Consider the following 10,946-nt stretch of genomic DNA (forward strand, 5'->3'; position numbering starts at 1 on the left):
TTTGATCTCCTCATCCATGGCAATTCTCCACCTTTTCTATTGTACCGCTTCTTCAAAGCCTCTTGGTTCATAATCGGCAAAGTGACAAAAAAGAATTAGATCATCTCTTAAATTATCTATTACCTCATAAAGATCTTGGAGACTTCTCATTCGGGATTGTCTTTCACTAGAACTTCCTTCATAAGAAAATGATGAAGGAGTACTAGGAATTGTTGGTGATTGAGGAGGTGTCGTGAGTTCTTGTACATCATTTCCTTGATCTTCATTTTCAGGGAAGGGAAAGAAATCATATCTTTCATTTTCTTGATCACTCTAATCCCACGAACGTTCTTCGTCAAATTCCACATCTCTACTAATGATCATCTTCTCAGCGCTTGGATTATAAAGTTTGTAGCCTTTGGATCTTTGATCATAACCAATGAAGATGTGCTTCTTGCTTTTATCATCAAACTTGGATCTTTCTTGATCAGGCACATACACATAGCCAATACTTCCAAAAACTCTCAAATGGGAAACACTTGGCTTTCTTCCACTCCATGGTTCTTAGGGAGTTGAGTTCTCTACACTTTTTTGTAGAATAACGGTTTGATAAGTGAATGGTAAAATGAACCGCTTTTGCCCCAAACTCTTTATGCATCATCTTCATTTTCAACATGCTTCGAGCTATATTGAGAATCGTTCTGTTCTTTCTTTCAACCACCTCATTTTGTTAAGGTGATCTTGGAACTGTCAAAACTCGATGAATCCCATGTGCTTCACAAAACTCATTAAATTCATTAGATGTAAACTCACCCCCTCTACCTGATCTCAAAGCCTCAATCTCATAGCCACTTTGTTTTTCAATAAGTGCTTTGAATTTTTTAAAAGCACCAAACACTTCAAATTTTTTCTTTCAAAAAATATACCCATGTTTTTCTACTAAAGTTATCAATAAAAAGGAGGAAGTATCGATTTTAACCAAATGAAGAAGGCTCGATCGGTCCACAAGCATCGATATGAACAAGTTGGAGGGGCTCACTTTGCTCTTTTAAGTGATTCTTTTGGAAAGTTCTTCCAGAATTGTTTGCCAACAAGACACCCTTCGTAAAGTTGATCGGATTGATCAATAGGTGACAAGCCTTTCACCATCTCCTTTTGAGCCAACAACTTCAATCCACCAAAATTCACATGCCCAAGCCTCAAATGTCAAAGCCAAGACGTATCTTTTACAGAAGCTTTGAGACAATTAGCCACATCAGTTTGAATATCAAGCAAAGACATCTTATTGCTTGTCATGGACACTTTAGCAATCAAATTCTTCTTCTCATCTCTTAGAAAAAGACTACGATTTTTCATTTCAATCTCATATTCTTTTTCCACCCCAAACTCAAAATGTTGTTTTTCATACTTGGAACATAATGAACATTTGACATAAATTGATGGCTCACATTTTTCAACCGAATCAAAATCGTACCTCTCCCTTTGATGGCAACTTTTGACAAATCTCGAAAAGTGACATTCCCGCTCACCATTTCGTCAATCTCCATGAACTTGCTTTTGTCTCTGGACATATGATTTCTTGCAGCATTATCAAGATACCACAAATTTGATTTGCTAGTTTCTTCTCCTTTGTAGGCTAGAAGCAAAGTGGGCTCCACTTCCTCATTGTCAACGTGATTCGTTTTCTCTTCAACACTGCTAATAGGTTCTTCCTTCTTCCTCTTGAGTCTCTCTTCATGGGCTTAGAAAGATCCCATGAGTTGATCAACCGCCATCACAAAATAATCGAACTTTGAATGCAGTGAGTGAAGAATCTTCTCAACCACCCGGACATCCTCTAGCTTTTCTCCATATCTCCTCATTTGATTCATAATGGCCAACAATTTTGAAAAATATTCCTCAATCATCTCAAATTCTTGCATACGAAGGACTTCGAATTCCCCTCGTAGAGTTTGGAGCCACACCTTCTTCACTTTATCAACTCCTTGATAGGATTTTTGTAAGATCTCCCATGCTTGCTTAGAAGTAGTGGCATTGGCCACTTTCTCGAACATTGCTTCATCCAAACATTGATGGATGTGTGTGAGAACTTGTTGGTCCTTCTTCCGCAACCTTTGTAGAGCCTCATTTTGATTAAGAATCAACGAAGTTTCATCTCTAGGCTCCTCCTAACCTTTATCTACGATCTCCCATGTATCTTGAGATCCAAGCAAAGCCTTCATTCAAATGCACCAATTCTCATAATTTTCCTTTGTCAAATGTAGAAATTGAAACGGAAACGACGAGTTGGCCATCTTCAAGATTTAGAAAATAGTAGATTTGATACCAGTTTGTTGGAGGAGAGAAACATATATTCTATTCTAGAGAGAAGAGAGTAGAAATTGTTTTGGAAATTTCTCTAACTAAATTGCTTCTCAAGTGGCTTGCTTTGTGCCAATGCATACACGGGTATTTATAAGCTTGTAGATTTTCCTAGCATTTACTCTAATACATGAACTTCTCCAGTATATAAACAACCAAGTACATGAATACCCCAAATAGATGAATCCCCAAATACATGAATTACTTCTTTTAAGATGAACTTTCACTCTAGTTCATGAATCTTCCAAAAGACAACTCTTCATCTAACATTTACTAAATTAAGTTTATTATTCAACAGCCTTGCCTCTAATTTATATATGATCCGCATCAACTTTCTTTAAATTTTTAACTTCGATTAATTGCTTTTGATTTCATGGTCTTTACTATGATTACTGCATATCTTTCAATCGACCAAGATTAATCATGATAAGTGCTGTTTATAACATCTAGGACAGCATGATCATTTCTTAATACATCCATCTTGAAATCATAAATTTCTGTGTCTATGCCGATGTATGATTAATTAAAAAACTATATAGTTTGACGCTCGCCATCATGATTTGAATCTCTTGAATAGTGAATACTATCTTGCGTATGCATTTGAAATCAAGCATACTTATATGAAATCACCATTTATAAAACAAAGTGCCCCATGAGAGAAGTATTAAAACTAATCCGTAGTACTTTTTCATCATTATTGTCTCCCCCTTAGTGGTCACATTACACAATTTAACCTTAAAAAATCCCCACAAATGTGGTTACACTTGATCACTGTTGACTGCTGGAAGCGTACGTTAAAATACCATAATACTATGATTTCTGCTCGTACTGGAAATATAATTAAAATTCAGCTGCTCTTGATGATCATTCCTTAAACAGCCGACAGCTTATAATTTAAATTGTGTAAGCCTATACATATAGACACTTTCATTTCTGTTGGTTAAAGAATGATTCCACCACACAGCTTGCACTGCTTTGAGTTTTGGTACTAATTATCTAAGATCTTAATTTAACTATTCCCGGCAGAGTCCTAATTAATTAACTTTCAAATCTCTCACAAGCCATTTCTTCTTCTTCTTCTTTCCTCTTCTTCTCTTCATCGATCATCTTCTTTTTCTTATACGCCCTCCTCTCTTGAGTAAGTTGGAACTATTCCGTTGATTCATGATGATGACAATCGAACAGGCAATTACAGGAAGACTAGGCCGGGAATCAAAATAAGGCTTGCCTTCCCCCATCAACAACTAGCAGAATTTCTATAACTTCTTATATGTTATTTTTACATATTTAATTTCTCAAAAGATATGAATAATTTCTGTATTCTTCTAAGAAAACGGGTTACCTTGTCCACTCATCTGCATGCTGTCCAATTAGTACATACTGCATTCGCGTGTATCCGACTAACATGTAAATCTAAAGTTCTTATATCCCCATCTAGAGTAAAGTATAGCAGGCCACCTTCATAAATAATTGTTTTCTTGTGTTTCTTGGATGCAATTAATTAGAAATAAATTGCTCGATCTCCAAAGGCTACTTCTTTAAAGAAACGATTGACAATTCCTAGGCCTGCTTCAAGAAAAGATCCCTTGAATTGATCAGTTTTGACTCCAAATCTAGAGCTATTATAACTGGATTTTATTCTCCACATGGATCGATCTTGGATCAACAAAGACATTGCTACGAGACCTAACCGGCAGGAAAAGTAGTTCATGATTAGAGAAGACTAATGTTTCATGACATAAGCTTAAAAAATTCTAATAACTATATATTCATACTGATCCACATTGAATAAAAAATAGAAAAAAAAAATCCTTCAGAGATCGAATCAGCACATTAATTATGTTAATTTTAGTATTAATTTGTTTTTCCTTCTATCCATGTAGTTGCAGCTGAGCTACGCTTCACGTGGAGTTCCATATATACTTTAATAGATTATATATGAGGTAGTACGTACTGCACTTAAGTCCTGGATGTTATCTGGCTAGAAGAAATATTTATAGAAATTCTAAAAAAATTAATACGAGTTCTTCACACCCTCTAGTTTGCATGTCCTTCAATCCTCATCCTCTTTCAGATCGAGTACTATAATGTCATATATATAAGTACATACTTCATTTCACATTCATGCCAGAAAGTCGGCATCATTCACATTTGCAACGGCCTATTTAATTTGGTTGCCCTGAAAATTCCCCAGAAGATATGTAAGCATATATATTCCTTAACTAAAGTGCGTTAAGGAATCAAATGCAATTGTCCAAAGACAAGACCCACGAGAATTTGTTGCATCAATGGCACCTCGCATAATCATATTGAGTGGAGAATAACTAAAGTCATTTGACAGGACTACTGGAGTTTTACAATATTTTATGTCTGCCGCAAACCTATATGCCTAGGAAAATGTTGATCATGGTTTGCCATGTCTCTTAGCAGAGGACGGAGGCAATGCCTTTTCCCTAGATTAATAATGAGTCATCAGATTTTCACTGTCTCTCTATAATATATTCGAGTAACTCAGATTTCCATTAAACTAATTGACTTATATGCAGGTTACAAAGAACAAGAAGCTAAAACATAAGTAGTAGCTGCAGAACATTAAAATTTATCTAATTATTACCTTTTGAAAGATTGAATTTTGTGTAATGGCATATATAGACGGAGTTGTGGGGGAAGAAAGGCCTTTTCCTATTCATCGAATATACTAATTGGAGCACTATTAATTAATTTAATTTCCCAAGATAAGCATATAATAGAACAGAAGACTTTTAATAGGGAAGTTTTTTCTCAAATATCAAATAGATCATAACTTGATGGTTATTAAATAAGCCATACCGCGTAGAACTTAAAATATTCTCACACAGATAAGGGTTATATATAGATATTATATTCGAAGAATATTTCAGCACGAGAAAAATGCCTCTGGACTTAAATCTCTTTTAAGACTAGTCAAGATCTGTTGCTGGTAATGAAATTTATATATAGTATCTATCTATATATATATATTTCAAAATGCATCAATTCTCACTTTTTATTTTTTACTTCTCAGTTATTGATAAGTTGGCTAAGTGGTGCGCCTCCTCAACATGAGAAGCATGGAGGGTGTTCAAAACTTGTAAAGGCATTGAACCCAGCTTGCAGTGTCTGCAGGCTGTTTCAACCACAAATAGTGTCTAAAAGTTGTATCCATCGAAGTTTTAAGAGTCCGAGGAGATCACCGTGTACAAAACCAAGGCTCCAAAGACTAGCTAATTTCTATATAGAGTACTAGAATGCTCAGATTTGGGAAAATGGATTGTGCCGACCGGCCACATAGGGCTAAGTGAATCAAAGTGGATCGATCTTCATTCAAGTTTGCTAGCTATATATAATATTGCCTGATCTTGATTTAAACACAACCCAAACCAGGTAGCTAGGTACTTGAGAAAGAACTCCAAATACCAGCTAATTTCATCTCCGAAACATCATTTGATGGAGTAGATAATGCATGCATAATATGTCATGCACTAGTTACCAAGCAGACTTTATTTTTGTTTGAGAGAAGAGAAGGACTTTTATCACTAGAAACTCGCCAAAAGACATGTCGCCCAGATGTTGAAGACTATTTTTATATTTTCAAGAGATATGGTTGTGAAGAGAGATTTTGAATTCAGTAGAAAACTAAAAGGAGCTCATTCCCAGAAGGAGTAGATAAGGAAAGTCAGGTTGAACATTAATGTAGCTTAATTCTGTTTGTTTGACACCAAAACTAAGTCCATCCAACTAGGAGAATCCTAGGGAGCCCTTGGAAAAACCCTTGTTCTTTCACACTGTTTTATTTATTATTTTCTGAAAACAATGCTAAGAACACAATCCCATGTTCCCAAATCCTAAAAGATGTACTTAATGAAACATTTTCGCAAATTGATTATGAGGAAGAAAATATATATATACATATATATATATGGACGTAAAGAAGGTAAAATATTATAGTTGATCCCAAAAATAGAAAACCTAGTCCATATCAAAAAAAGGGGAAGACAGAGAGAAACCTAGCCGATCTGTTCCTAACAGTAAAAGCTCAGTAACTGCCTGTTTCTAAACATAATGACACATGGTGATAGACAAATTTTGTTAGAAAGCTGAATCATCAAACCATTTCAAATTAATAAGTAAAAGAGAGTTCCACCATCACAGAAGACTATTTCCAGATATCAACGAGACCAAAATCCAACGAGGAAGTGGCACTAGAAGAAGAAGAAGATCAAGGAGAAAAAGCGGGTACAACATCGACAGAAGAGGGGGAAGATAAGGAAAAAGAAAAAAGAAACTTAACCACGTTGAGGACAGTCCATGAATTTCCTGACCTTTAACCAGAAGTCTCTCTTATCCAATGCAAAAAACCTCCAGAAAAGCTCTTAAATTCCCATATCAAGGCCGAAAGATCGCGTTACGCGAACACCCAGAACTCCATCGCCTCAAAACGGATTACGGCCGGATGAGGTCCCCGCCCACCCATCAACTGGTAACTGAACATTCGATGGCATATTAAGCGGCAAATTCAAGAAAGGAAACCCCGCAGAAGGGTCCGGAAACGGGTTGTTCCCCACACCTCCACCACCACCACCCGAACCCTGTGAAGCTGGCGGCTGTATTTGGAGCTGCTCCTCCTCATCCAGCGGCAACCTCTCGTACGCAACATTAGTAAACGACGCTGCGATGACGATGACTGGCCCCGCCGCGGTCAACTCCCCCACCACGCTTCCTCCCACTACCTGCCCCTGCCCACCGGCTAAGAAGATGGTCAGGCTGGTTGCCCCAGGTGGAGCCGGCGGTGGAAGGAAAGATCCCGAGAGGGATAGAATCTCGAACCTCCCATGAAGCGTGACTATGGCTCCTGCCGCTGCCGGCTGCCTGAGGCTGACATTGGTTACAGTCCCGCTGCCACTTAGAATACAGATCCCGCGCTGTCGACGGCGCGCATACGTGGCCACACAATCGAACACATCGCAGCCCGTCCCCACCTCAAGAATATGGGCTCTGAGCGTGTTCGCGCTCTCTCGGGTAATTATGACCGGTGGTTTGGGCTTGTTCTTTGACCCCGGGGGTCGGCCTCGGGGGCGCCGAGCCACAATATCCCCAGGTCCAGCTATGTTGGCGGCCACCAGCTCGAGACCATGATGGGGACCATCGTCCAGGTGATCTCCAGAGTACTGTCCACCGTGGTTGTTGTCTTCCTCCGAATCAGCTTGTTGCTGTTGTTGATGCTGTTGCTGTTGTATTTGGAGGTTGAAGTCCGGCCTGTGAAGCTGGTGAACGTAGCGAGAAGAAGGACCTAAATCCAAACCAGCCATAGGCACATCAAAGGGAAACAAAAGGAAAACAGAAAACAAGGAAAATATTAAAAATAAGAGAATTAAAAAACAAATGAAACTGTTGTTTTTTTTTTTTTTTAGCTTTTGTTTATTTTAAGGGAAGTGCGAAAATATTAAGAAAAAGAGAGTGCAGAGAAAAGAAATAGAAAGAAAAGGGAGAAGGAGGAAAAGAGATATATAGAGAGCTCCGGAACTCGAAGCCTAGATTTGAAAGGATTTGTTTAAGAAAATTTAAAAAAGGAAGAAAACCAACGACAAGAGAAGCGCAAGATCGAGTGCAGAGAAAGAGAAGGGAGAGGAAGAGGAAGATGAGAGAGGAACGGGGGGATGGTGAGGGGACAAAGACTCAAAACGCAGTCATTTCTCACACACGAAAAGTTTAAATATGGTATTAGTTGGGAAATTTTTTAATATTGCTTTCTTGTATTGAGAGAGGAGAAGGATCTGATGCAACTCTGAGTCGCATTTATGGTGAGTGAGTTCAACGTACGTACGCTGATGATCACAAGCAGCCAGAAAGATATATATTGTTGTATTGGCAATGGCCTAGAGCTGCAAAGTGCAAATTGATCATCAGTGCGTACGTAGGTCATTCCCATGAAACTAATTAATTAAATTGCTTATTCCATTTCTCTGTTAAAAATTACTGATTTTTGCTACTAAATTCAACTTCCTTTTTGGTTCTGATCATCTCCGACAAGGTGAAGAAACATTTTTCTAAACAACATGAAACTTGAATCAAGGTTGTCATGTCATGGATAAAGATTTGCAACAATACTATATATAAATAACAATGTTGCATGTCTTTTCAAATAGTAAAGCAACAAACAAAAAAAGAAAAAAAAAACAGCTACCTATGCAAAGTTTGACTCTGATCTTATAAAACTTCTCGGTGTTCTTATAAATTAAGAGAAGAAATTTATAAAGATTATTAATTTCAAGGTCATGATTGTTATATTGAAAACTTTAACAACCATGTGTGTGGGATTGGAAACTTTGTTTTCTATTTCCTTATTTTAAGCTCACTTTTACATATTTTTACACAACTTTTATGCTCATACTACTCTTCAAGTAGATAAATATTAGACTTCTAGCTTCAATATATATATATATATATGCACACACATGTGTGTGTTTTTTAGCTCTTTATAATATAATATGCCATAGTTTTCAAAATCACAAATGTTTTGATATATATTACAAAAGAAATATGAACATATGTGCAAGTACTTTTAAAATAGGATGGTGCTACGGTTACCGATAGCTCCTAGTGGGAGCTCCCATTAGTGTAAAATTTGATTTTTTTTTTCATATTTTTTTAAATGTATTTTTTTTAACACTATTAAATATTTTTTAAAAAAAGTTTGCATCACTTAAAAACATTTTTTTAATTATTAAATAAAAAAATTTTAAAAAGTATAATTTCTTTTTAAAGGGTTGAAGCTGAGAGCGGGATGCATAATATTTTCCCTTAAAATATTATGTGAACAAAACAAATAAAATAAGAGGTGAAGTAAAGTGGCGCGTGGGAAGATAGTATGGTCCAATGACATGCACATCTGATCAGGAAATGAACCCTAGAAAGAAGTGGGAGTGTGTGGGTGGGGTTAGAGGATGAACATTGCTTGCAGGTCATGGTTGGGTTTGGAGTTTCCTGTGGGTTTAAAACGAACCATGGTTAAAGGAGGGGGCCAAGTTGACCAGGTTAGGGTTAAGTTGAAACGTGAGGCCGGGACAAAGTTTCTTTCATAAAAAAACACACAAACGAGGAAGGAATGGGCAAGTGGGAGATGTTGGCTGCGGCGGATGGGTCCCATCCAACGTTGTCTTCTTTACCCACCCTGGACGGCCTCATTCTTCACCTTTGAGCTACTGATCGAAGCCGCCCAACCTTTTGCTAATTGAATGGCTCTCTGCTGGGCTGTCTTAAATTATCTCGGTTTGGTTATCGAGATGCTTTTTTTATTTTATTTTAATATTATAATATTATAAATATAAATTTTTTTTAATTTTTAATTTTTAATTTTTAAATTTTTTATTTTTTTATTATTATAATTTTTTAAAATTTTTAAATAAAACACAAAAAATAATTTTAAATTTTAAAACAAAAATTATTTAAAAAATTATATTATAATAATATTTTAACTATATAATATTTTATTTTATTTTTTTCTCTTTCATTTTCTAAAAGATAATGATAGGCGTACTATCTTGATCCAATTACTCATTTATTACTTAATAGTTAAGGATTTGACTATTAGTAAAGTTGTATATTTTTTTTAATTTTTTTAATGATTAAGAATGTTAAAAAAATACTTAAAAAATAATAAAATAAAATTCTCTCATACACTATGGAGTAGTAAATCAATGATAGGATCAAGTAGAAAGCTTATCATTATTATTTTCTAAAATTCCATAAAACATTTTAATTCAATTAATTTAACTATTGTTAATAAATTATATCAATACGATTCACATATCAATATAGTTCATTTAATCTCAATTCACTATTCAAACCACGCCTAAGATGTAAGCTATGGTAGTATGTACCCCCTACATTGAGTCATTATGATATTGAATCCAATATATAGAGGCTAAATACACTTTGCAATTCCAAGCTGTACCCAATTTGCAATGTGTTTTTCTAATTATATTTTTGAATTACAAAAATGTTATATTGTAATTCAGTAGATCACCTTTACCTAGACTCGCTAGATATCCTTGCTATGTCTTCATGAGATGTTGTGTCCAGCCAAAACTTCATAAACTTCCCTAGACTTTTTGGGAAACTATGTGCTTCCTTATCGAATCATGCCTTTGTTGATTATTTATTGTAAGAGAAAACTCTTTGCGAGACTGTACAGTGCATCCTAACCAAATATTTTTCTCCTAAGAACAGATCACCCCCAACATGATCTTTTGATCATTTTGTTAATGGATTGTCAGAGATTATATGTGTGCTAGAGTTCAGCACAACAAACAAGTTTGTTCGTAGGAAAAACTATAGAAGGGGTGGAGCTTTGCAGTTATTGCTTTGCTGAGAGCATATATATAAGTCATTGATCGTGAGATTGCAAGTGAAGTTTAAAATAAAAAGAAAAAATTAATTCAAACTGCTTAACACTATTTGTAATAGTAACTTTTATAGTGGATTTATAGGTGGTAGCTAAGTATTCAAGGTGGTATTTCTTTTAAAGAGTTCTTCAAAGGTCTTTTACCAACGAAAGACCTGACCATCACATCACATTAATTGCGTCA

General features: G+C 35.9%; 1 protein-coding gene across 1 annotated transcript; it reads right to left on the reverse strand.

Annotated features, from left to right (window-relative positions):
- Positions 1-6,442: 6,442 nt before the first annotated feature.
- Positions 6,443-8,056, reverse strand: LOC122280947 (AT-hook motif nuclear-localized protein 23-like). The gene has a single exon (XM_043092089.1). The coding sequence runs from the start codon at positions 7,665-7,667 to the stop codon at positions 6,792-6,794; it is 876 nt and encodes a 291-aa protein (XP_042948023.1). The 5' UTR covers positions 7,668-8,056; the 3' UTR covers positions 6,443-6,791.
- Between the last annotated feature and the right edge of the window lie 2,890 nt (positions 8,057-10,946).

The sequence above is a fragment of the Carya illinoinensis genome, chromosome 11, assembly GCF_018687715.1.
Source record: "Carya illinoinensis cultivar Pawnee chromosome 11, C.illinoinensisPawnee_v1, whole genome shotgun sequence".
NCBI lineage: Eukaryota > Viridiplantae > Streptophyta > Magnoliopsida > Fagales > Juglandaceae > Carya > Carya illinoinensis.